Source organism: Alosa pseudoharengus, unplaced genomic scaffold, assembly GCF_046254945.1.
Source record: "Alosa pseudoharengus isolate Yale_2024_CS ecotype anadromous, Long Island Sound unplaced genomic scaffold, YU_APseudo_1.1 YU_APseudo_1.1_scf_13, whole genome shotgun sequence".
NCBI classification, from domain to species: Eukaryota; Metazoa; Chordata; class Actinopteri; order Clupeiformes; family Clupeidae; genus Alosa; species Alosa pseudoharengus.
Genome location: NW_027468598.1, coordinates 11,826,921 through 11,853,418, shown reverse-complemented (window position 1 = coordinate 11,853,418; position 26,498 = coordinate 11,826,921). Strand labels below are relative to the sequence as shown.

The window sequence follows — 26,498 nt, the reverse complement described above, 5'->3', positions numbered from 1 at the left end:
AACAAAAATACAATGAATCCATGGTGTCAATGGCCAGGTTTAACCATGAGAATGGTTCAAAAATTCTTGCTGACCAACACAAACAGACAGAACACGTCAAGATTCAGGGTACCTCATCTGTATAAACTGCTTGTGCTCATGCCAACACTGCAAGGTGATATCCACATAATTGAGATAATGTCAGATACTCACTCTATGTCTTTTCTGACAGATCCCAATAGATCCTCCCTTTCTCTGATCGCCAGAAAGTTAGATTTAGTCTTGTGGTATTCATGAGTGTAATCCTAGAAAATGCAAAACAGAGTCAGAATGTGTGAATCCATGACCATAGAAAACATAGACTACTGCTTATTACCAAGGACAACAGTCAGTGTTTGAAACAACGTATGAAAACCTCCAATTGGCCACATTTTTTAATGCCATGAGTGACCATGTTCCGAACTAACAACTGTTAATTTCTATTCTTCACAAAGCATAGTCAAACTTTCAGTCTAGCCCTGAATACCTCTCTTTATTTTGTGAACCTTGATATTGAACATTACTATTGAACATTACTCTAGTTCAGTTTTGTTGGAACAACATGGACGAATCGATGCTGTGCTCAGATGGAGCCAGCTGTTTTCCAGAGGCAGCCAGAGAAGGGGCCTATGGAAAGGTGTCCTCCTCACCTGCAGGATGTCTCTGTGTCGCTGGAGCGTATGCATCAGAGCAGCATTGTGAGACGTGACGCCTGGCGTGCTGCTGTACTCTGCCATCTTGTCATTTACGCCTGTTAGCTGAGAGAGAGACAGAGAGAGAAAGGGAAAAGAAACAGATGTGTAATAAATGCTGGCAGCACATAGGTACCAATGGCTAAAGCCATGGGAAGAAAGGATGCTGGAATCTTACTTTAGCCAGGAGCTGCTCAATCTCTACAGACATGGCCTCAAACATCCTGTCCTGGGTGGAGTTGTTCAGGAGTGGAGTTGTGTCAGAGCTTAATGTGTGGAGAGAAAGGTCGTGAATCAATTTTGACAAATGAAGAAAAATCAAATTCTTGTTTAAAGTATAGAGAGCAGGCTCATGACTATGAAAATAAAGTCTTACACAGAACCTGATTGGCTGTAGTCTCTCTTACTGAGAGAATGGAAACAAGCCTACCTGTCTCCTCGACGCCCATCCCTGGAGCTGCTATAACTGGTGCACAACTTACTGAAGGAAACCAGTTTCAGATCAAGCTCATTCTCCAGCTGGCGGGCCTGCTTTCGCAGATCTGAAACACAGCATATTATCTGATCACAAATGATACACAATTTACCAGTGATATGAAATATACACAGATGGAACACATTCTAATCATCTTAGATTATGCTGTTATGCAATGTAGTTGTGACAAAACGAGAATATTATCAGGACATTGACTTTTACTTAGGGGAACATCAGTTTAAATCTGGATATGAAACTTTTGTTAGAAACCAAAGACTTCAATAAACGATGTCAGGAGAGCAGCAGACATCATGCATGAAAGACATCCTTCTGACCAAGACAGAACGACGTTACCACCTAGCCTTATTGTCTTTAAATAGCTCTATCTGAAAACATTAACTCCTCACTTAACTTGCCACATCCTCGACGGCAAATTTGCTTGCTACTAGCAAATTGGTTGCGTAACGTTATCTGAATTACTTAGCTAGGATAGCTAACGTTAGCCAACTTGACAGCGGCTTCAAAACATTCATAACCAACGTCACAAGATTACTTTCAGAAACACTTCATTAGCTTCGACATAACATAAATAATACACAACATTCACAACTGTTGAAGACATGGCGAATATGATGAGATGAGCTGTCAAATAATTTCATAAAACACCTGTATCACATGACTACTTTCGCTTACGTTAGCTTCTCATATCCAAACTGGACAAAGCTAGATGACATTAGCTAACATTACATTGGTCCGGCTGTTGCTAACTGAGCCAATGCTAGCTTTCTAGTCTCCAGCGTCGGGGAAGTTAGCTGGTATCCTAGAGTCATCTAGCTTTTGCGTGCCTTAAAAGCTTGATAGCTCGCTGGCTAACTAGCTACCTACCTAGCTAGCATTCGACTGAAATTAAGCGACAGGCTGGAGTTACATTTTGTTCGCTCAAAAAAGCAAATTTCCACATATAACCACAACCAAGAGAGGTATTATGAACTAAAATGGCTCTTCACATCATTATTTTATCCGTCGCAATGAAGTGAAATCGCTTTGCCACCTCACCTTCCCAGTAATTGCTGTTCCCTCCTGCCATCTTTGTTATTCAACGTCATCAGCAGCGTGGAACCTAACACGGAACAAAAGGTTAGGCTACAACATATCGTCAGACTGCTGCTGCACAGTAGGCTACCCTCTTGTGTCTGGGAAGACATTTTCAACAAGATGGCAAGACATTCCGAAAATAGTCAAAAGTATTGGATGTCTGCCATTACAACCACAGGAACTTCAATTACATTCTAAATAAATTGATATAGGAGTTGTTCCCTCCCCTTGCAGATATACAGCTTCCACTTATTTGGGAATATCCACAAGATTTTATCAGTGTCTGTGGAAATCTTTGCCCATTTATTCACAAGAATAGGCTATTTGTGAGGTCAGGCACTGGTGATGACAAGAAGGTCTGGCTCGCAATCTCAACCCAGAGATGTTTGCATTGAGAAAGCTGCTCTCTGTGGGCCAGCAAGTTATATGAAGTTTCCACACCAAACTCGCCCAACAATGTCTTTATGTGCCTTGCTTTGCGCACTGCCATTAAAAAAGGGCTTCCCCTAATTGTTCCCAATACATTGGAAGTAGCCTATATAATTGACTTAATTGGCATATGAATGTCTTGGTGTAGGCCTAAGATTTCCTTTTACTGACCCAAGCCCAACTCCTGTTTGGAAGAACTTGACTGGCTTGCAGAGGACAGTGCTCTCTACATCATCAAACGCCTTTGGGATGAACAGACAACAGGCCTTCTTGTCCAGCATGACCTCACAGATACTCTTCTGAATCAATGTACACTCTAAAATCTTGTTGAGTGAAGCTGTTATAGGCTGTAAAGGGGGGTATCAACTCTATATTAATACCTATTCATTCAGACCACATTGCGTCACTGTTCTTTCACGCACCTACTTGTGCCCACCGGTCACAGGCATAGACAGTAAAAGAAATGCACTGTGCTCACTCCACTGTTATATTATACAAAATCAGGCACAAATATGCAGCTGGCATTTATGAATGGATTTGGAATGGGATGTTATCAACGTTACTATGGGTGTAATGGCAGGCATCCTACTTTTGTCTATATAGTGTATGTGTAGCTGCTTCCATTCATTTTTCCTGTTCAACAACATCATGCTGCTGTGTTGATCAATGACTGAGTCACCATTGTCCATGGACTTATTAATGATGTCTTTGTTTGTGTGTACGTGAAGCACTTTGAGTAGCCACTGTGCTGAAAATGTACAATGTACATTTTTACCTTGCCTTCTCTTCATAGGCTACATGGCACTCTAGACAGCAAAATACAGGTAAGGTTAACTCACCTGACTCTAGTAACCTAGGTTATGTTGTCCTTGATTTTGTGATCTTACAATTTTGGAAATCTGCAACCTCAAGGATTTCCCCACCACTGAATATTACTGCAATATTTCTGCAGTAAACATAATGGTACTTCTGCATCATTTGTGATTGAAGAATAAAACTCAAAAACTGAAAATTCAGTTACTTTTGGCCACACCAATGGAATTATTGTGTTTATGTTTATGTAATTTAGCAGATGGTTTTGTCCAAAGCGACATACAAATATAACTATACGATAGTTAAAATAAACAATGAACAGTTATAAAAAAAGTTAGTAGAATTACAGTTGAGCCAGGATAGTAATGATAACAATGTCGATACATCAATAATGTAAAACAAATACCATAAATATACAAACCATAACTCATAAGAACCACTTAATAAATTACTTAATTAAAGGAGAAGTTCGGTGTGAAATTGACCTTAGCTGTACTGAAAGATGTTGCCGAGTACTCACATGTGTCCAATAGGCACCTTCGCTCACCCCCTAGCATTCCAAATTACGCCGTTTTTAGCCGAGTAGCTGTGGGGGCATAGCGTAGCCTATGCAACTAAATCGCTATTTTTACACCATTAAAAAGGTTCCAAGTAACTCCACACTGCATTGGTAGACTTCTGAGGGTCTTGGAACCCTTTTAATTGTGTAAAAATAGTGATTTAGCTGCATAGGCTACGCTATGCCCCCCACAGCTACTTGGCTAAAAACGGCGTAATTCGGAATGCTAGGGGGTGAGCGAAGGTGCCTATTGGACACATGTAAGTACTCGGCAACATCTTTCAGTACAGCTAAGGTCAATTTCACACCGAACTTCTCCTTTAAGTGTAAGCTGAACAGATACATCTTTAGACCCCTCTTAAAGGACCCAAAACTATCGCAGGAACGCAGAGCACTGGGTAGCTCAATCCACCAACAAGAAACCACTGATGATTATGGAATGCTGCAGGCCCTGTTCCTTTAAACCAGGAAGAACATAATGCCACCAGACCTGATTTACAGTAGTCACCAAAGGAGATTTATAATGGTAGGAGGATTTTTTCCCCTCCAAAGTATCTTGAAATAGGTCTAGGTGTGTCAGGGGACTTGAATAGTTCTCTAAGAGTGGGGCTTATAGAACACTAGATAAACCCTTCAACACTTGCACTTGCGGGGTTCACAAGAGAAGGAAGCAAACAGGATGGGTCTGGTTTCAGTTTTATTTCACCTGCATGTTTGAATATCATCACAATACAAACATAGAGATGAAAGATTTTATTTGCTCTCTTGTGTAGATTCATTTTTTAGATAAATTGCACTTGTTTTTTGTCATTCACACACAATTGGCAACATGTCATTATCTACAATCAATTATTTTGATATAAAAAAGAAAGATATTATACATCAAAGCCCACACATACAACTATTACAAGTCATTTCAAAATGTACAATCCCACTTGTTTCAACATGACAGTCCATATTAATGCAGTATTTATTGAACAGAAACTTTCAGCGGCAGCAGTCCATCACTGAAAAGGAAAAATTACCTAAATTCTCTCAATCAATCAACCAACAGAATAACCCACTTTCTTTAAAGGGACACCAGGCAAGCCTGATGCTTTTTCTCTACAAAACTTCCCCTCGCTCGGTCTGAAGCTCTTTTCCTTTTCTTTGCGGCTTCCGTCAAGGGTTTTCGCTGCTTCTTCGCCGGCTCTGCCATTATACACACGTTTGCAACAATCTCTAGCGTTTCGTTAGCCTGCCTCTGTGCTGTAAACTGATCCTGCTTCGGTCGGTGGGTAGGATACACCGAACTTGCAAGTGGGATATTCTTCCTACAGGCAGTAGGGGCGGGCGAGAGAGCCTTCATTCGCCCCGTAATGAGTCATTTAACCATATACCGACTTACGAAGATGATTAATTAACACGAAAACATTGCCTGGTGTCCCTTTAAGCAAGACACTTTGTTCTTGCAGAACAACTCTTTATCTCTCATTTATGAACTCTGGACATGAACCTGGGTCACAAACTTTGTTGCATAAAAACAGACAAATCCAATAGTCATCAGTTCAACATACAGAAAAATTTACAAGGGATGTCTGAACTTTTCCATTGCATACTAATTGTTGTGGCGGGAGAAGGTTAATGTTGTTAAGCTGTTTAAGAAATATAAGAAAACATTGGTACAACCACGTTACTCTGCTGAAGTGTTCCCATACATATTTAAATCATAGCTGATAAGCGGATATCCATACAATTCGAGATCTTGGATACTTTCACCTGTTTTGTTTTTAAAACAGCACACTGTCATTTTGTTTACTAAGAATTGGGTTTGTTGAGATGAAGATTCAGAGTAGTGGTTTCTATACTGAGATGTAGCAAGAGTGGATGAATGCCAAACATCCAATATTGGACTATCCTTCCTTGAGAAGGAGAAGGAGAAGGAGAAAGAAATTGTCTTTCTACATAGGCAGGCATACACACACACACACACACACTCATACTCACATGCACATTTGAAAAGAGAAAAAAAACATAGAAAACATAAGAAGGGTTCAGATGCAAAAGCCTCTAAATGCTACCTATGTCAAAAATGAGATAAAGATGGTGTGAATGCTCTCCACACATAGTATACATTAATCAAATAATTTAACTTCAAAACCCACTAAATAAAACTCTTCCTGGTCTGAAATATTGATTTCTAGGCAAAAACCTATAGGAACCGGATTTTAAATGCTCATTTAAAGGAAATGTGGTCAGACGGATTTAGAGGGTTTTACATCTGAACTCTTCTAAATCATTCCAGGCAGGTCATATCTCTTGTGTGCCTCCGTCTACAACATATATGCTGACAAGGGAAAATATTTTTGAGAACAGAGCAGTCCATCCATTTATCCAATGGACGGGAAAAGTGCAACATAGCTTTCAGGACAGAATTGTGTCTTTACGTGCCTGTGTCAGCAGATGGAACCACTGACACAGCTTTCACCTCTCACAAGCTACAGATCACACATCACTAGTGACGCTTAAGGATTCCTGTGGAAAATAAATGGTTATGTATTTTTGTGCTTGATATATACAGGTATCCTTGCAAGTGTAAATTAAATTTCACAGGAAAGGGGAAATGTATGATCATCATGCTGGTATTGAATGTATTCACTCAAATAGTCATTCGCCTTATTCACCCGGCAGCCGGAACGAGGCTAAAGGGTACACTTGCCATTACACCTAAGTCCAGCAGATGGTGGTGGTAATGCACTCCGTTTGCAAACTGCCAAAAAAAACTCACTAAAGAAGAACAGGCCAATGAATCCTTCTTCTTTTTCGGTGAGCTTATTTTTGGCAGTTTGCAAACGGAGTGCATAACTACCTCCATCTGCTGGGTTGTGGTGTAATGGCAAGAGTACCCTTTAGCCTAGTTCTGGCCGCCAGGTGAATAAGGCGAATTGAGTCTATAACTGCAGTGCTCTGAGGCAAGCCAAATTTACACAAAACTTTTTCATGTATTGCAAACATAATGTGATAGCCCAAGTGAGTTTGGTGTGCACATACTGATGAACAGACCAAACAGTTATGACCCAAAACAGCAGAATTTGGACAGCAAAAACATCTTGGCTGATACATACTCGTGGAATAGGGAAAATCTATGCTCATGCCATCTTTATCCAAATCACTTCTTACATACAACAGTTTCCCTGATACAAAACCAACGCTATTCTGAATTTAGACATGGCTGAACATTGTGTAAAATTCCTTTCACTGGATCCATAAGCATACATTTATTAAATGAGGCTCGGAAATCAAAGGCCTTGTAAGGTTTTCCTCTTCAGTCACTCAATCCGCATCTGTGCTGCAATCAAGACTCGGCTTAGGGGAACCGGAGTCGACCGTGTTCCATTCAGCGTGAAGGTGTAAGCGCTCTTCCCCACTCTGCTAACTCAACTAGCTAAACACAGAAAGTCGTGCTGTCGCACTGGCAGCGGGAAGGCAGCCGGCTGGCATCACTCAAGGCACTGTGTTTCATGAAACAACTTGAAGGGTGCGTTTCTTCAAATGGACGAGCAACTGCATCGACAGGTGCCTACTTGCTGAGGTTGGACTGTCTGGAGAGGGTGGGCAAAGAGGACGGGCGACTGGAAACGGTTGGCGAGTAGTTGCATTTGTTTTTTGATGAGAATGTTTGTGTTTTGCAAGTGACATCAATCGGTTTAAATAAACCCACTACTGTGGCGTCCCCACTGGCAGTCTGTGTAAGCACTGGGGGACGGTAGGATTGATCATGGCGCCCCTTGCTGTCTCTTCTGGGGTTGGGCCACTGGATTGGGGCAGGATTAGGGGGATTGGGGTGGGTGGATGATGGCCTTTCATTGTTCTAAAGAGTCCCCAACAGGACGGTGCCATGGGAGTAGAGGGATCTAGGGGGGCACGTTAGATTTTGTTGGCATAGAGCGTGTCCTCTTCACTCTCACTGTCGTCCTGGAACTCGTGGCTCAGCAATGACTTCTTGGAGCCCATGGAGGTGAGGTGGATCTCGTCGTCATATTCGTCGCGGTGCTGCCGTAACCGGTGGAAACCGTCCTTCTGTCGGTTGGACTTGGCCGAGCAGACGCACCAGATGATGCAGGCCGTGACAATAAGAGCCGTCATGGAGGCAGCTGGAAGACACACAAAGAAGTCAGGTAACGAACAGCCACGAACATCCGACAGCAACCAACATCTGAAATTGCACTGATTGGCAATAAGCAGCCAGAGACGCTAAGCCGATTGACTTGAGGTTCAACATTTAATACACTTAACATGAGAAAGGACATACCACAGAGGCAAATAATCCCTGTTTACCTGCAGTTGCCACCACAAACTCCCTCGGCAGACCAAATATGTGGTTATCCATGTCAAACTCAATGATGATGAAGCTGGCAGCATTAAATGAGGACACTAACACCTGAATCAGAGAACACAAACTTATGTAGAAAGCAATATATTATTCTACATTACTAATATACATTAAAGCACTCTCTATATTATCCACAATCTAGTCTTCATTTGAAATGAGGGATTTTGGAAGTGATTTCAGTTGTTGTTAATATGGTCATGCTTTTCGCTTACCTCTTGCCGTTGTTGCTGGTAACCCTCAGCGACTGCCTCGATTCTGTGAGAGCCTGGGGCTAGGAGGGCATGGAAGTAGCCCCCCTCGCCGGTGAACACCCGCACACCGCCATTCAACACAATCATGGCACCCATGATGGGCTTCCCACTTTTGTCTCTGACCACCCCACGCACACCTTTGTGCACCTGAGAGAGGACGACAAGTGTCAGATAACACTCAGTGGCACACTATGAAAGCCAAAATATGAGAGGACCTCTGAATGATTTGAACACTACTTTGAACATAGTAGTTAATCTGGCTCCCAAATACAAAATGATATGGTTGATAATCTGAATATGGTGTGATATACATGGCATGGTATGGTATGTTGAAGAATTATACAGTAGCTAGGACTGGTCAAGCAATTTATTGGACAAGCGGTATTCTATGGGTGGGGACATTCTGGCACAACCCCACTCTGTCTTCATAAAAGCAGTGACATTCTAGTCGTTAAAGGATATTCCCACCACTGTTCATAGTGCCATAGCCACAAGGACCGCAGGCCAAGTGCCATAGGTGATATCTTTTACCAACCATACTTTCACTCGTAATTTTTTTGAATTTTTATTATACCTTTATTTAACCAGGGAAGAAAATCACATTGAGATAGATATCTCATTTACAAGTGAGCCCTGGCCAAGGTAGCAGCACACAGTGAACATAATAGAGACAGACAAAGTAAAAATAAGTACATAAACAACAGTCACAACACGCACATACATTAACACGCTCACACACACACACACACACACACCCACACACACACACACACACACACACAACAATACAATAATGAAACAAAATTAAAAGTTAGGAACAGGTGCAGACAGTTTGGAATGTTTGGTTGAGATATGACTTAAATTCATTGATTGAAATAAATACTGTAAGTTTCAACAATCTTTGAATGTCATTCCAAGCAGTTTATGCACTATAAATAAAAGCAGTTTTTCCAAAACTAAGTCATATTGCATGGTGTACTGATATGACCATTAAGACTGTAACAAAGTTCAACAGCAGGGCTGATTTACAGGAGAATACATGGGTAGTCTGACAATCAGGGTAAGCACCTTATTTCGCAAAGCCTAAACATGAAACCTTCGTGAAATATAATAATCTATACATTTTTGTTCTTGATGATAAGAAACACTGTGTGTCTCTATTCATTGATCTGTCCAAAGCGTTTGACACTGTTGACCATAACATACTAGTTAATAGACTGATCAGTATAGGTATGTCTCGGCACTCTGTGGGCTGGTTTGTCAACTACCTCACTGATAGGACTTAAGCTACGCAAGTTGCAGGCCTGACGTCAAAATATGCATCAATCTGTAAAGGGGTCCCCCAGGGCTCCGTTCTGGGCCCACTTTTATTCACTATTTATATAAACTGTCTGGGAGAGAATGTACAACATGCATTTTTTCATTTTTATGCAGATGGCACTGTTATTTATTGTTGTGCTGCTACCATAAGGAAGGCATTTCAGCATTTGCAAACTGCTTTTCACAGAGTGCAAGCACAGCTTTATCAATTAAAGCTTGTGCTTAATGCTGAGAAGACCAAAGTAATGGTCTTTTCAAACTCAAGGAAAAATAAGTTAGACCTGAATATTGTTACCAATCAGGTTAAAATAATTGAGATAGTTTCATCTTATAAATACTTAGGATTTTTAATTGATGACCACCTTTGTTTTAAGCTTCATATACAGAACTTAGTGAAAAAGTTGAAATTGAAGCTAGGTTTTTTCTTTAGGAACAAATCTTGTTTTACTTTTTCTGCCAGAAAAAGGCTAGTCGATGCCACATTTCTTCCTATTATTGATTATGGTGATCTGTTGTACATGAATGCCCCATCAAAGTGTCTTCAGATGTTGGATGCTGTGTATCATGGAGCTTTAAGGTTCATTTCAAATTGCAGACCCCTAACTCATCACTGTAAACTTTACTCCACAGTGAATTTGCCCTCTCTGTCAAATCGCCGACTTACTCACCCTTATATCTTCATATATAAGGGCATTATAGGCAGGCTTCCATGTTACATATCTGAATTTCTTTCTTTTACACAGAGTACTTATGCCTTAAGGTCTCAGAACACTATTTTATTGAATGTACCTCAAGCCCGGACAGAGTTGGTCAAGAAGGCTTGCTGCACCTTCTGCTTGGAATGAACTACAGAAAACACTCAAACTACAGTCTCTAATTTCCTTAAATGATTTTAAAGGTGTTGTTAAAGCCATAGAACATGAGTCCATCCAGTGCAAATGTTTTAATTAATGGTACTTTTATTTAATCTAGAATGCACTTGAGTTGTCTTGCCTCTTTTGTGTTTGTTTTGTGATTGTGATGTGTAACTATTTGTTCTGCTATCTTGGCCAGGTCTCTCTTGAAAAAGAGATTTTATATCTCAATGAGACTAACCTGGTTAAATAAAGGTTATAATAATAATAATATTTTTTGTTTAATCTGCATCCATTGAAGGATAGAAACATTTAGAATTCTGTGCTTTTTTTCAACATCACCATAGCCAAATTGAAACATATGTTGTGTGGTCCAGTTTTCTGGCCACAGAAAAATGTGGCTAATATACAGTATGATGTCGTGGTGTAGTTTTGAAATGAAATGTCAATTTGAGCTTAAAGGTAATTTTGCACTTCTTTTCCCAATTGTCTAACATAGTTATCCAACATAACCACATATTTTGAGGTAAAGTACACAGACATGTATACGGACAGTGTCAAGCGCTTACCCAGATCATGAAACTACCCACATCTGGGCTGTACTATGTGATTACAACAGAAGAAACATAACAAAAGGGGAGAAACTGAGGGGGTAGAGAGGAGGGGGGGTAAAAGGTAGGAGAGAGGGATGCTAACCTCCACCAGCATGCTGACCAGTGACTTCCTGTTCTGGGCCCAGAGCGTGGCCAGCTGTTCGGCAGGGGGGAAGAGGCAGCAGTCAGTGTAGACCGTGATCTCAGGGCAGTGGCCGAAGTCCACGCTGAAGTCCTGCAGCGTACAAACACAAAGGCCTCACTCATCCACTCACCTCACACAATGCCCTAGTGCCAGCCTGCCTGGACAGCAGTGATGGATGGCAATGTGGTCATGAGAGCGAGAGGCGGTGGCACATACCTTCATGCTGCCCATGTGGCTGTGTCTCTCTGCGGCCCGTAGAACACCACTGTTCCCTACTGCAGACACATGGAAACAACTGATATCAGTAGGATGCAGCATATGGCATGTGGGATGTGGTAATGCAACATGTGGTCATATTTAGCAGGACTGAGGTTCTTTTGTAAAATGCCAAAATGTCTGAAAAAAAAAAAAATGAAAACAAAAAACATACTCTGGCTTTCACCACGACATCCGGCGTTACCAATGTGCATTGTGGGGTGGTTCTCAGCGTACACTGATGCCAAATACTTCAGTGTGTCTTCATTTTCAACTGAAGCGAAAAGACAAATTCTGTAAATCTACTTGCATGCACATAAACTGTCAATCACATACTAAGTCATTAAAGGATAATTCCGGTGTGATTTTGACCTAAATTGTGTTGAAACATGATAACGAGTGTGAATGTATGTCTCATAGCTCACCTCGGCTTGTCCCCTGCACTCAGAAATCTGGCGCTAGTTAGCCAATGCTACCAACACAGTGTTTCGTTGTGGTGCCTCGGGCATCGGCCTAGCCATGCAAATAAATCACTGTTTTACACCATTTACGAGGCTCAAAGTAGCTCCATACTTCATTGGTAGACTTCCGAGGGCCTTGACATTTAAAACGAGACATAGAGAACTTTGAAAAAGCACTGGTAGTTTATTTACAAGACGATTTATACAGACAGTACCTTAAGGAATTTTACCGTTCGACGCCATCTTGAATTTAGTCACCAAAAGTCGAGTGACGAGTACGAACGAACAGGTATGATAAGGGATCAGATTCCAAAAATAATTCAGTGGAAATCTTCCGTAGCAGCAACTGGAATCCATGCATTTTCACGGAATTATTTTTGGAATCTGATCCCTTATCATACCTGTTCGTTCGTACTCGTCGCTCGATCGTGACTAAATTCAAGATGGCGTCGAACGGCATGGCATTTGCATGGCTAGGCCGATGCCCGAGGCACCACAACGAAACACTGTGTTGATAGCATTGGCTAACTAGCGCCAGATTTCTGAGTGCAGGGGACAAGCCGAGGTGAGCTATGAGACATATGTTCACACTCGGTATCATGTTTCAACACACTTTAGGTCAATATCCCACCGGAATTCTCCTTTAAGATACATCATGGCACACAAAATGTTGCATGCAAAACAATGTAGTGTAGGGACTGCAGCAGTGTAGTGTTGCATGGGCTCTCTCTAACCTGGTTGCACAGGTTTATCATAGGGGTATGTAGTCAGGAGCGATCCTCCATCCAGGGCCACTGAGAGAGAGTAGCCCCTCTCCAGAATGAGGTCCATCACAGCACGCGTCTCTGGCTGGGCCTCTACAACACGCTGGGATGCATTTCCTTTCAGGGCAAAGATACATTTAGCATTAGCAGGACAGAGCTACGCTGTATGGTCACCATTCAATTTCTATTTCTAGAAACATCTTGGCGAGAGTCAGTCTTTTCTAGTCTTGCAGGTGTGTCTTGCTAGCATGATTAGCAACTCAAGTTTAAAAAGTGTTTTTCCCCTTTGCAAAACTGGACATTGATCCAAAACATCACTTTGAGACTGACCGAAGAAGTCGGTGTCCAGGTCTTTGCCGTGGGCGTTTGTCATGCCTACGGTGGAGGAGCACTCGGGCCTGGCCTGCTCACGTCCGTCAGGATTGATGGAGGGCAGGATGACTATTCTAGTCTCATTGATGAGCTGCAGGGGAGGAAGAACAGGAAGTAATACAATGCTACAGAGATGCTACAGCAAGAAGCTTCCTGTGTGTGTGTCACCTTCCCCACAGTATCACAGAAGTGTAATGATATTTTGAGCCTTCTCAACTTGCGGCTTAAAGTAATGATTTACTTTTACGTAGCGAGCTTGCCCCCAAGGCTAACGCTACGCTATTTCATTGTAAATGCACACTCAGGTCTTACTCAAAACTACTCCGATTAACGTCGATTTGGTTTCCAACAAAAGGTTATGCTCAGTATCATCCAAAAATAGACCCTAGGTTGTTCCTAGACCGGAGTTGTCCTTTAATATTTTAATCCTTATGCAGTAAAACACACAGATGGAGTGGAGTGGACTCGCTCACCCTGGTGATGGCTGGGTTCTTGCCATAGTTGATGCACAGGTAGGCTGCAAACTCTAGTAGCAACTCTGTGCCCACTGGAGCGTTACCATGGATACCCGCCACAAAGCGGATTTTGGGCTCGGATGGTTCCGGCACATCAGGGTTGTTGGAGATCTCCAGAGCCCAGATGGTTCTGACCTCCCGACTTTGTCCCAGACTAAAATCAGAGAGCAGAGAGAGCCAATGCATTTACCACAGGAACACTAGTCACAATATACTGTACATGACGTCAGGTCTAAGCACTGTTAGTGCAGAGTATTTTCACACTGATGACATCCTGAACAAAAAGGGGTGGCTTCTCATCCATGGATCAAGACTAGTACTAGACTAAAAGCTTTTTCTAACCGTAGAGCTCCATGGAAGTTCTCTTTTGTTCCAGGATTAGGGTTAATCCATGCATGGGAACACTGGCCCAAAAACAGCAAAAGCCAAGATGGCAACATAGAGCTACTTAACGTCTCAAATGCAAATACTAAAGGACTTGTTTATACAGGATGTCGCTACTTTCCTGTGTCAACAACATATGTAATGTGGACATTTCTAACAGATGGGCTGACCTGTTAAATACACCACGTTATTCTCCACAGCCTGCTGACAAACAATATATAACAGCAGAGCACTTGAGCAGCACTTGACTAACCATTCTTTCATAACCCGGACAAACAACATGTGATAAGGACACATGCAGCCTTAAGGCTCATTATGTGCTGTGACTCAGCCGGTGACAAAGCCGTAAACAGAGAGAGACTATGGTGAAATCAGTTCCACACAAAGCTGAGGCACAGCTGCTAACATAAGGGGTTAGGAGTCCAACGACTTTTGAGAAAAGTACACTTTTAGTTATCTGACTAAAAGCCTGAAGCATTACTTTTACATAAAGAAGTCTTTTCCAGTCTGCTTTTGGTCGAAACTAAATCTGAAGAAACATTTTGAACATCAGCATGACTCATCAGCAACAAACGTGCCTCAACAATGCGCCTGAACAAACGTGTCAGCAGACAAGAAGTGAACAGAAAGGCATCTACATGCCTGAAAGGGAATGCAAATTTTGGCTCTCCCTCAGACACTAAACAATGTCTGTTAATGCCTGAGCTTGCTGCACAGGATCGCTTCTGCAACAATGGACCACAAGTATGCTAACACTAACTACCCAGACTACTGTGATGCTCACATGTCCCTCATCTCATACCTGCGGAGCGACACTATCTTAAGAAAGTTGAGGTGGAGGCCACGCAGAAACTCAGACAGCTCCTTGTAGTTGCGATAGCGGAACTGGCTCTCAGTGGCTGTGGTCTTAATGAGTTGGTCCAGGCCCGAGCCGATAGACAGCTCCTTGATTAAGCTCTGGAACTCCACCTCGTTGGGGTCCTGCGTGGACTCGGCGCCACCATTCATCGCTTGGCCCGTCCCTTCTTCCCGCAGCCGCGGCAGGCGGAAGTTCACCTCCTTCGCCCCCCTCTCAGGAACAGTAACCATCACCCTCACTGGGGAGTACCTGCATGTGGAGTGGGTGGAAGGGGATATACTGTGATTGACTGTGACAAAAAAAACAGCACCATAGTCTAGATTTAACACTAAACACTAGTCATCTGTGAGTAGGCAATCCATAACCACAGCCTAGAAACCAGAGCATGTTGCCTGAAACACTGCAATATTGCCAGAGTATCTATATATTATATATCTATATTATTGTGGAAAGGCTATATGTTAATGGGGAAACGTGACAACATATTTATTTGACTATATCATTAAATTTAAGTGCTTGTACTGTTGAACAGTTGAACAGAAGAAAAAGCTGTGAGCGAACAAAACCTGTGTTTGAAGAACTTCATCAAACACAAACACGTGTTCACAGGATGTGGGAAAAACACCTGAGACAAAACAAACAGTGTGTAACAGGAACTGAGGCAGCTTTCGCTGACACAGCAAAGCGTTCCACTCCGCCTCCACACACTCCTGCAAATCAGCCTCTCCATAAAGCCTCCATTCATTCATCATCAACAAGGAAACCAGCACCCTGTCTCCCTCTCTTTTGCTTGGATATTCCCTCACCCTTGTGCAGTGGCAGTGATGTTGTAAACTCCAGGAACCAGTAGTCTCCAATAGTCCCCGGCTTTGGAGGTTCTCACGGGGTGGTCAATGTCCTCCACGGTGATGGTGGCATTCGGGATTCCTGTGCCGTCCTTGAGGTCAAAAACCATCCCCTTCACTCCTTTGTGGACCTAAAGGTCAGAGAGAGAGAGAGAAAGAGGAAAAGAACTTGAGTGGTGGTGGTCGAGAGAGAGAGAGAGAGAGAGAGAGAGAGAGAGAGAGAGAGAGAGAGAGAGAGAGAGAGGAAAGGAACTCGACTGGTGGTGGTCAAAGGAGGGTGAGCCCCAGGCGTGTGTGTGTGTAGAGCTGCAGACCTGATGCATGTACTGCAGCAGGGCCCGGCGGTTCTGCTCCCAGTAGCCTCGCAGCTCGCTGGCCCGGGGGTACTTGACACAACCCAGCTCGATGGTCACCTCAAAGCAGTTAGTGTTCATGTAGTTCCAGTCCTGCATGCCTCCTAGAGAGAGCCAGACAGTAATGCTGTGGTCTAGTAGGGTGCTTTCTCTGTACAGAAGACTGTGTGCAATCCTTGGAATGTTTGTATGTTCACTTTAGCTTATGCTTGCATGTCAACATTAATCAATCAAGTGTACACTTCTAATGAATGCTTTAATAAACACAGATTGTGTTAAGAATGCATGTGGTCTTTAGTTGTGTCTAGTGCTCACCTGGGACATTGTACCACTCTGCTCCGTTGGTGATGCCGTCTTTGAAGTACTCCTCCGGATAAAGCTTCTCACAAGGGTGCCCTTCGTGCATGAGAGGGTTCTCCTACATGAACAAGCGTACACGCAGCAACACACACATGATTGAACACACAGAAAGAATATAATTATACAGTGTAACTGTCTGGTAACCAATCAGCGTTTGTCAACCAGAGGGAAGAATGGTGAACTAACCTGGGAGTAGGCCCGAGACACCATTTTAAAAACCTCATCGTCCGGCGACTTGCTGTATTCAGTGCGTCCCTCTGGGTCATCATCGTATGGATAGTTCACCACCAGGGACCCTACATGAATAAAGTCCAGGTTTACTACACCACACTGAGGACCCTCTATTGCTAACTACAACAACAAACAGGCCACTGGATTTCAGTGGGGCATGTGGCTCCATGGGTCACTTACCTCCGTGAAGGTTGGCAGACAGTACAAACGGGAAACTCCTCAACCAGTTCATCACCGCAATGGTCTCCGGCTGCCTGGGGTCTGTAACGGTGGTGTACTGGTCTGGAAAGTTCCGGTTCAGGTCATAGTTGTGGCTGTTGTTCCGCCCCAAGTACCCACGAACGTCTCCTGCAATGGATTTTTTAGGGAGGAAAAATATCTGTGACTTATGTTCCTCTTAACAATACACATCAAATCATACCTAATCCTTGTCCTGTTAATAATTCCAAATACAGATGAAAGCAATAAAAACAGGGAGAAATCTGTTTGCTCCATACAGCATGGTTAAATATAAAAACATATTTACAACAGCCAGGCTACCACCGGGTGCACAACTGAATCGTTCCATTTGGGTAGCATATACTGCAACAATTAGCTTCCACAAAAATCAATGGAGCTGGCTTCACCCAACCAGATGCAAGAGTGGGCACATTTGAAAAAAATAGGCCAGTCTTCCGAAAAATATATTTTCGCTCCGCAAACAGAATGCTTCAGTTGCGCGCCTGGTGTAGCCGGGCAGTAAGGTCGCTATGGAGACCCTCACCTTCCCTTCCCCGCTCATAGCCGTCAGGGTTCATGGAAGGCATGATGTGGATACGGGTGGAGTTAACAAGCTGCGTGACCTCGGGGTCAACGCCATAGTTACGGCACAGGTACTCGATGAGGTTGAGCAACAGCTCACGGCCCACCACTTCATTGCCGTGCATGTTGCCGATGTACTTGAACTCAGGTTCACCTGTCAAGGAGAGAGGTATGTGAGCAGTGCACCTGTGCAGCATTCTATGCCATGATTTAGAACAGAAGCTTCTCAATCGGAGATGCCATCAAAGAAAACATTTGTGAACAACCGCCATCATTACATGACAAAGAAGCAGGAGATCATTTTGTACACTTCCTCTGTCTACAGTTAACATGGTGGTCGGCTGCTGAGTGACACTGTCAGGATATGCAGTGTGTTTGGGGAGTACCTGGCTCATGGTCGCCAGGGTTGTCTGTGATCTCCATGACGTGGAGCTCACGGTTCTCCACCGACTTGCCGATGGAGTAGAGGCGCGTGATGGAGGGGTACTCTGTGTTGTACTTGCGCAGGAACAGCGTCATGTCGTCGTAGTGGTGGTGCCTGAAGTCCAGGGGCTGGAGTGGCTCACGCTGGACCGAGGAACCGGCGCCAGATGGGGGGCTGGTCTCACCTGTTGCATCCGAGCCCGAGGTCTCGGCACTGGTGGCGTCACTGCCAGTGGGGGATGAAGGGGCAGGCGTGGTGGTGGTGGTGGTGGTGGTGGTGGCATGAGCGTCAGTCATAGGTACAGAGGTCACGGCACTTGCAGTGTCATCCGACAGGGGCGCCAGCGTGAAGTTGAGCTCTGTGGCCTTATCCTTCACCACCCGTACATTGGTGACGGTCATGGGCGTATATCTAGAATGTGCACATTACTCTGGATAAGTATTGCTTCTCTGTGCTTAGTAGTACAGCAAAAACATTCACTATCACTATCAAGTAGATATATACTCCAAACATGTATAGCCAAAATGTATATATAAATAACATGTATAGCTAAAATTCACACAGGTTGAATATAATAATAAACTTACAAACACAAATGTTCCTGTATCTAAATATAAACAAACTTTATGCACTTTATTTAACCAAGAAAGTTGAGAGGGAGAAGTATTATAAAGAGACAGAACTGCCCCCAGCACCATACACAACAAAAACAGCATGACCAATCATATGATGGTATTACTCCGATGCCAGAGCTGCTTCAAAAGGCCTGAGGGAGGAGGGAGGCATTACACAGAGTCTGTGGAAGTAGAACCCACCCAGCAGCAATGGCAGTGATGTTGTAGTCGCCCGGCAGCAGCAGACGGTAATAGTCTCCGAAGCGCCCTGTAGTTATGTTGTGATTGATGCCCACCACGAGAATCCGGATGTCTGGCAGCGCCGCCCCATTCCTGGCCTCCTTCACGTAGCCTCTCACTCCGATGTGGGCCTACAGCAGAGAAACACAGACACAACTATAAAACAAAACCTTGTAAAGTTAAACAATTGAAGACTGCATATATTCCACTTGATAGCATTATCATAATTTGGTCTAGGAGGACCAGATCATGTGTTCCTGGAGCTGGGGGACTCACCTGCTCCATGTAGGCCAGCAGAGCCTGGCGATTGTTCTCCCATTCACGGGGCAGCTGGGAGGCAAGGGGGTACTTGCAGCAGCTTAACTCCATCGTGACCTCTAGGCAGTTTCCATGGACATAGTTGAAGTCCTGCATGCCCCCTTTGAAGAAATAAAAATGATGTTTTAAACATTATGATCAGTTTATTATGATATGACATTATGACAAATCTTGTCAAGAGCTCTCAATGATACTGATGCAATTCAATGCTGGTGAGATCATGGCAGACTTGTGAATGTCTTGACCATGAGCGCAAGAAAGGGGATAAGACCCTGGTTAAATATTTTACAACTCTGAGGGGCGCTGAGGTGCAAGCGGATAACGCACCCAATGATGAGGCACCTTTACCGACCGAATCATAGTCATTTCCCGATCCCACCCAATCTCTCTCCTACTCACTTCCTGTCACTCTTCACTGTCTGGTCAGAATAAAGGCAAAAAGTGAAAGGTGAAGAGTGTGGGTGAGAGTGGGTGGGGGGCTGTTTGCAGCGGCTTGGTGCCCCTGGAGCAAACTGACCAGCTGTGTGTTCTCCTGTAAAAAGCCCAGTGGACCGTTGTCACCGTGGCCCACATGACTGGGGGGATGGAACCTCGTAAAAAGGGGGGGGGACAGAAACCAGACACTTCTGAAAGAGAAGCCACCCTGTTTTTTTGGAAAGCAATCCAGGTCCTAAAGTAGCACAGATACCAACACACGCAAGAGTAATGTCCCATAAAGAGTGGGTCAAGTCACTTCAGCTCATGTCGTCAGTTCACCAAAGGTGAGAACAGTTAGCCTTCCAAATTGGGACTGGGCAGGAGCTGATTAACAGATTACGTAAGCCACACCGCAAAGTCCAAGCACGGAGACCAACAGGAAGTTTTGTACTTACTCACAAACCCGTTAACCTCTGACTTGTCTAATCTGAAAACTGCTGGACAATTTCACAACCGTTGACAACCACACAGGGGAATTACTTTCAGGAACTTGATCACTTTTCTTCACACATAACACACAGGTCATCACAAGCACTTTGGCGACCAGTGATGGCAGTGAAGGGGGAATAGGATGCATGCTGCGCACGGGGCCATGAGCCGTGAGCGGTAATCACTTGAGGGGGGGCGGGGGGGCAGATAAAAACGCAATCACGATTAAGGCTTGGGCTAATCCCACCGGGTTTATGCATGCACTCACCCTTCCCTTGCACAAAAGCGACAGGAAACAGCAGCATCAGAGGGCAGAGAGCAGCACACCACACAAAGAAAGAAAGAACTAAAGAAAGAAAGAACGAAAGAAAGAAAGAACGAAAGGAAGAACGAATGAAAGGAAGAAACAAACAGTCAGGAGGAGGATCATGGCTCTTATTTGCAGTTGCAAAGTGGCTTGGTAAACTATATCCACTTAGCATCTTGCTGTTGTGGTTATGTAGTTCCTTTCCAGAGAACTATTGAGCAATGGTGGTGATTTTGCATTTAATCATCTTGAAAACCACATGACGCACTATCCAACAAAGGTACTTTCACATCATTTATTTTAACATTGGCTCCATACAATACAACAGAGGAGTTGTCTGTGAGAGATGACCAAGTCAAACTTAAACAAAGGCCTAGACAGAATGAGCTCACCACCTTCCCCCTCCAGCTAGAGTTTCAAGTTTACATGAGGGTGCGTGGCAAAATGCTATCTCCTAAATCAACAACAGATGCAACACACTGGATGTTGATTCATTATCAGCAGATAAACATGCCTCCGCCTCAGGTCTCATGCTGGGATGGGGAGCGGACAGAATAATAGAGTTTAGTCGGCCGATGCCAGGCTGCCCCCCCACCCCCAATACATCCCTAGCCACACCCCTCCACACACAGGCCCAGAGCCATGAGCAAACAGAGTCAACAGAGACAAAGCCGACCCCACCCGAACATATCCGCAACCACGGTCAGCCTCCGTCTCAGTGCCAGCAGCCCTGCACAACAATACACCCTGGAGGTCTGAAGCCCAACACACACACACACACACACACACACACACACACACACACACACACACACACACACACACACACACACACACACACACACACACACACACACACACACACACACACACACACACACACACACACACACACACACACACACACACACACACACACACACACACACACACACACACACACACACACACACACACACACACACACACACACACACACGACAATTGGTGCCTGGGTGCCAAATCACATGAGAGCACTCCCCGGTGCTCTGTCTGAACTGTGTACATGCCAGACATAAATCACAATTCACCCAACATGCACTACACCTGCACAGTAGAGCTAATCATGTGTCATCACTGATGTATGACATGTATGCTTCTAAAATATCCATCAAACTTCTCAATAGAATACTGCAAATGTGTCACCACACCAAAACCAGTAGATGTGAAGAAATGAATCACAATTCACTCAACATTCACGACACCTGTAGAGTGGCTAAGCATTTGTAATTGTCAGGCCATAAATATGATGTGGTGCATCATGTACGCTGGAAACAGTCCTATGCTATGTTTGTTTATTGGGGGAAATTATTTGGATGCTTCAATACACAGCAGGCTTCTGCTATGCAAGTCATTCCATGCACTTGGCCCTGCATGGATATGATTATAACTATGCAGTGTGAGTTTGTGTGTGTGTGTGTGTGTGTGTGTGTGTGTGTGTGTGTGTGTGTGTGTGTGTGTGTGTGTGTGTGTGTGTGTGTGTGTGTGCAAACACTACTCTGCAAAGCAAACTACTAGGCACATTCAAAAGCTGAGTAAAGAGTGCCATGCCATCTCCCCATTTAAATCAGCCGTCATGTGGCCTTACACTGAACAGCCTGATAAGTGGCCACAGGGGAAATCTCACATCTCCCATGCAAATACTTTCCCTTATCAATCACATGAGTTGTAGAGTGTCCTTTCATTTAAGACTGAGGTGTGGTTGTGATCAGCCATTTGCATTGGGATAAACACAATTCAACATAGGCAGAATTATGTCAATAGACATCAAAGCCTGTAATCCACATCCGTATTTAATGTAATAATTATTTTAAAAGGATGTGACGGCAGTTTGAGCATTAACCTTTGCACAAAAGCATCTGACAAATACCATAACCTACTAACCTAGTTTATAGTCTGTTAACAAGGCTGTCAATTTCAGACCCACCATACTTGAGATCCTGTGCACACCCTTGTGTGATTCATTAAAACAAGTTTGACTCTGCAGCCATCTCTCTCCTCTCCTTTAAATCTCTATTGGGTTCAAAAATGAGCAGTGGCCCACTGACCCGAAGCAAGTTGATTGCCCCGTCACTGGCCTGGTGTGGCAACTGTCATTTTTTCCACCAATCACCATTACAAACATGAAGTACTGGGGAATGTTTTTTTTTGTTGGGACACTGATTAGAGCGCCTCACTGGTCTTACAAGGGTTGTTTTTACTTTCAAGGAGTAAAACCACCTTGTCTACAAGCAATTCCTTATTTTCCTTGTACAACCACAATTACATTGTGTTTCAGAGAAATGGACCCAGTCTCATGATTTGTTTCAATTCATAGATGGCTGTAGGCCGGCTTAACATTGCATGCACGGCTGGGTATTAATCTGCCTCCCCTGGTTAAAAACATCTACTGCTGTCTTCACCTTTGTTGTGCACCTTTGCCTTTGCTCTGCAGTCAGAAAAATCAACACGATATTTGTAAAATAAAATCTTTTGAACAGTGTGTGCAAGTGGCACATCTATCAACAACAAAGAATTAAAAGAAAGATTAATATCCCCTCACAATGGCGAGGGCCTCTTGAGAGCCCGGAATATGACTCATTATGATGGCGTATAGTCTGGCATCGGGCAGTCTTCAAAGGCTCTCTTTCCGATACATTGACTGCAAGGTCCCAAATTTAGCCTCGGTTTGTAACAAGTCTGCCACCTCTAACTGCAACATCAGTCTTCATTTAACACTGCCTACAGCACATTGGACAATGGATGTAAACAGGGCCGACACACACCATTGTTTGGGGACAGTGATGCTTGAGCGCCTGTGCACAACTGTTGCCAAAAACAACCCTCTGGGTGACAACATGAACCTTTCCAAATAACTAATTTGGCTAGAGGGCTAGGAGCATTAACACAAAACAAAAGGAGAATCTCAAGCAGGATACGATTAACAAAAGGCCCTGTTTTCACAGCAAACGAAAGCCTTTGTCATTGTGTCATTTGCTATCTGATTTACTCTAATCTGTGAATCAGTGGCAACATATGGACACTTGCTTAACGTGAGGCTGAATTCCTGCCCAAACACCTGGACAACCACCTCGCTTCACAATCTCTTATGCACACTCATGCACGCGCACACACACGGTGCCGAGATCAGATTGTGAGCTGATGGAAAGCAGAGTTTCCGGTTTCATGACACGACACAGCATGGTGGAAAACCTCAGGGTACACACTCTAGATCAGGTTCCTGTCTGGCATGGATGCTTCTCCATCTGACCAGGGAGGAGCGGTGAAACACAAGGAAGACAGAGAGTAAGTTTGTTGAAAAAAACAGGTAGAACCTGAAACCTGAACTGCTTCTTAACAATACGAGATGGATAAGCAGTGTTTTCCATACATTGACTTATTTGTGGCGGTCCACCACAATATCAACATTGACCACCACACAATTACACAAACTAAATTGTGCTTAAATCTGGTCAGCATCATAACCACGCTGTGCTAGTTTGTTAAAAACTGTTGTATGCAAGTTAATTCTGCAAACCAACCACCACAAATAGAATTCATTTCTGTGGGAAACACTGATAAGCGAGCTTGTCTTGGATGTCGAGATGGATAAGTGAGCTTGCCTCGGATGTCTGGGTTGGTGTTTTACCGTATGGTCTTAAAGTATGGGCTTACAGCTGAGGTCCAGGGTACATGATGACCTTTTACATGTACCATAGTAGTAGAGAAAACAATATTGATACTGCTTCACACAACCCCAAGTTGCTGAGCATCATACATAGGCTTCAATACATATGGTTAAATCAGGTTAAACATACTTTATGTGTACCTTCAAAATAATCTCTGGTTCTTAGGTTTAATGAATGAGGCCTGCAGCAAACTTGACACAGTCAATTATCAAGGAATGTATGGCAAAATCCTTTGAGAAAAGGCTGAAATACAAACCCAATGCAGGCTTTGTCACTATAGTAACTGAGAGCTAGTATAGAAGCTTACTCTTTGGTCACACTGTGAGATGGAGAGATCCATTGAACACCTTTCTTACCAGATACATCATACCACGCAGCACCGTTCGTGATGCCGTCTTTGAAGCGCTCGGTGGGGTCGTCCGGACAGTTGGGTTCGCCTTTGTCCATGGCAGGGTTGTTGGTCGCATAGACCCGAGCCAGGTGCCTGAAGAGAGCGTCGTCTGATGACCGACTATAGTGCCCCTTATTCGGATGGGAGGCGGAGTCATCAAATGGGTAGCTGGCCACTACTGTGCCCCCATGGAGATTCCCAGAAAGGACAAACCTATAAATGAGATGCACAATTATTATGTCGAGATGTAGCCTACTGACATGAGGATGTCAATGTCTCAGGCCAAAATATTGAGCATCACAGGATGGTTATATGTACATACATATAAACATATTAGTCACAGCCAACTTGAATTGTTAGGCCTACTTGATTGTCTTTGACGTGTGTAGCAAGGCAAATTAATAGATAGAATTAAAAAGGTATTTGTGCACTGAAGGTCCACACATGTACAAAGATGTTGAGAATTTCAACACCCTTTTGAGAGCAAGACCCAAAAGAAATAAACAAACAAGACATATCTCTATCCTTGTTTATCCGCTATAGTATAGGCCTACCTCCTGATGTCTGATCTCATGATTAGCCTAATACAGTTTATAGGACACATAAACTAGGCCTATGCTTTCATATTAGAGGTTTGTCTATTCAGACTTAGCAGAAACTATTTTGATGAACTGAACTCTTTGTGATAGCCCCAAGGCTACATGTCATGTAATGCAATGTTAAATATGAGTGAAAAACACTTACGTGATTAAACTACCACTTAAACTACCAACACTAGACCTACTCTTTGGTGCAATGCCACCTTTAAATAACTAAAAGAGAGAAATGGCTACATAGTACATTACTTGTTATCTAAGATCCATTTTATCACAGCGTTGACTTCTGGTATTTCATCTTTCTGGACATGTATGTCATCGAACTGGTCTGGAAAACTTCTGTTGAGGTCATGATTGTGAGCATTCTCACGACCACCGGCGTCACCGGCGCAGTCTCCCTCCACAGACTTCTCAAAGCCATCTGGATTCATACTTGGCATAATGTAAATATCCGTGCTGTTGATCAACTCAGTCACCCGCGGATCAGAGCCATATTGGTCAAGTAAATATTCCACCAGATACACTAAAACCTGTCTAGAAATAGTTTCATCTCCGTGCATGTTTCCCACGTATTTGACTTTAGGTTTCCCGGGGAGATCGGCATTAGGATCCTTTGTGATTCGCATGACCCAAAGCTCTCGCTTCATCACAGACTGGCCAATGCTGGATAGATTGGCAAGATGAGGATATTTCATCGCCAGAGATTTTAGCCGTCGGGTAAGATCATCATAGTTGTAATATCTGTTGTATGATTCCCCCTCATCTGGCGTACTGCCTTTCAGAACCCTCGGCGTAGCAACAGCAGTGACGGGGTTGAGCGAGGTGATGGAAACAACAAGAAAGAGAGCATAAAGTGAAATACATAGTCCCGTATGAAAACGTAGCTGCGCTTCTTTTAATCGCGCCATGTCCCTCCTTGAGAATCTTCTTCCTTAACCATCCAACTTTCTAGAAATGTGAAAATTGATACGCCTAAAATAGAAATGTCGCTACCTTCTCTTTGCCTAACGCCTTCCTTCTATTTTCGACTTATAACTTCCTGTTAACCTTTCCATGGGAGGAGTTTGATCCACTGACCAATAACAATCAGCTACTCGGTTCGCCTTACATATGAGTGGTTTGATAAGATGTCACTATTCTGAGGGCGGTGCTTGCTATTTAAGGTCGTTATGGTCGTGA

General features: G+C 43.6%; 2 protein-coding genes across 3 annotated transcripts in view; both read right to left on the bottom strand.

Moving 5' to 3' along the window:
• gosr1 (golgi SNAP receptor complex member 1) overlaps positions 1-2,304 on the bottom strand; it is a 39,985-nt gene extending 37,681 nt beyond the window's left edge. For both annotated transcript variants that reach the window (XM_076282160.1, XM_076282161.1), the window contains exons 1-5: positions 2,242-2,304; positions 1,141-1,252; positions 889-976; positions 669-776; positions 193-284 (exon numbers count right to left, since the gene is read on the bottom strand). In XM_076282160.1, coding sequence (XP_076138275.1) covers positions 193-284; positions 669-776; positions 889-976; positions 1,141-1,252; positions 2,242-2,272 — 431 coding nt within the window. In that variant the 5' untranslated portion in view covers positions 2,273-2,304. The remainder of the gene's footprint in view (positions 1-192; positions 285-668; positions 777-888; positions 977-1,140; positions 1,253-2,241) is intronic.
• A 2,461-nt stretch (positions 2,305-4,765) lies between these two features.
• cpda (carboxypeptidase D, a) lies at positions 4,766-26,331 on the bottom strand. Its single transcript, XM_076282158.1, has 21 exons — positions 25,569-26,331; positions 24,689-24,936; positions 19,371-19,513; positions 19,056-19,225; positions 18,203-18,651; positions 17,779-17,970; positions 17,196-17,363; positions 16,971-17,080; positions 16,740-16,842; positions 16,386-16,528; positions 16,033-16,202; positions 15,170-15,475; positions 13,942-14,137; positions 13,427-13,559; positions 13,067-13,213; positions 12,047-12,145; positions 11,833-11,891; positions 11,575-11,706; positions 8,666-8,851; positions 8,399-8,501; positions 4,766-8,214 (listed from the first exon to the last, which is right to left on the bottom strand). The coding sequence occupies exons 1-21, from the start codon at positions 26,225-26,227 to the stop codon at positions 7,988-7,990; spliced, it is 4,143 nt and encodes a 1,380-aa protein (XP_076138273.1). The 5' UTR covers positions 26,228-26,331; the 3' UTR covers positions 4,766-7,987.
• Between the last annotated feature and the right edge of the window lie 167 nt (positions 26,332-26,498).

Excerpts from the sequence above, each read along its gene's own strand:
- cpda (XM_076282158.1), bottom strand. The coding sequence starts at position 26,227 with ATGGCGCGATTAAAAGAAGCGCAGCTACGTTTTCATACGGGACTATGT. Across the intron at positions 17,364-17,778 it reads CTATGAGCGGGGAAGGGAAG|GAGACGTTCGTGGGTACTTG; the intron begins GTGAGGGTCTCC and ends AATCCATTGCAG. Across the intron at positions 15,476-16,032 it reads ATCACTGCCACTGCACAAGG|GTACTCCCCAGTGAGGGTGA; the intron begins GTGAGGGAATAT and ends CTCCACATGCAG.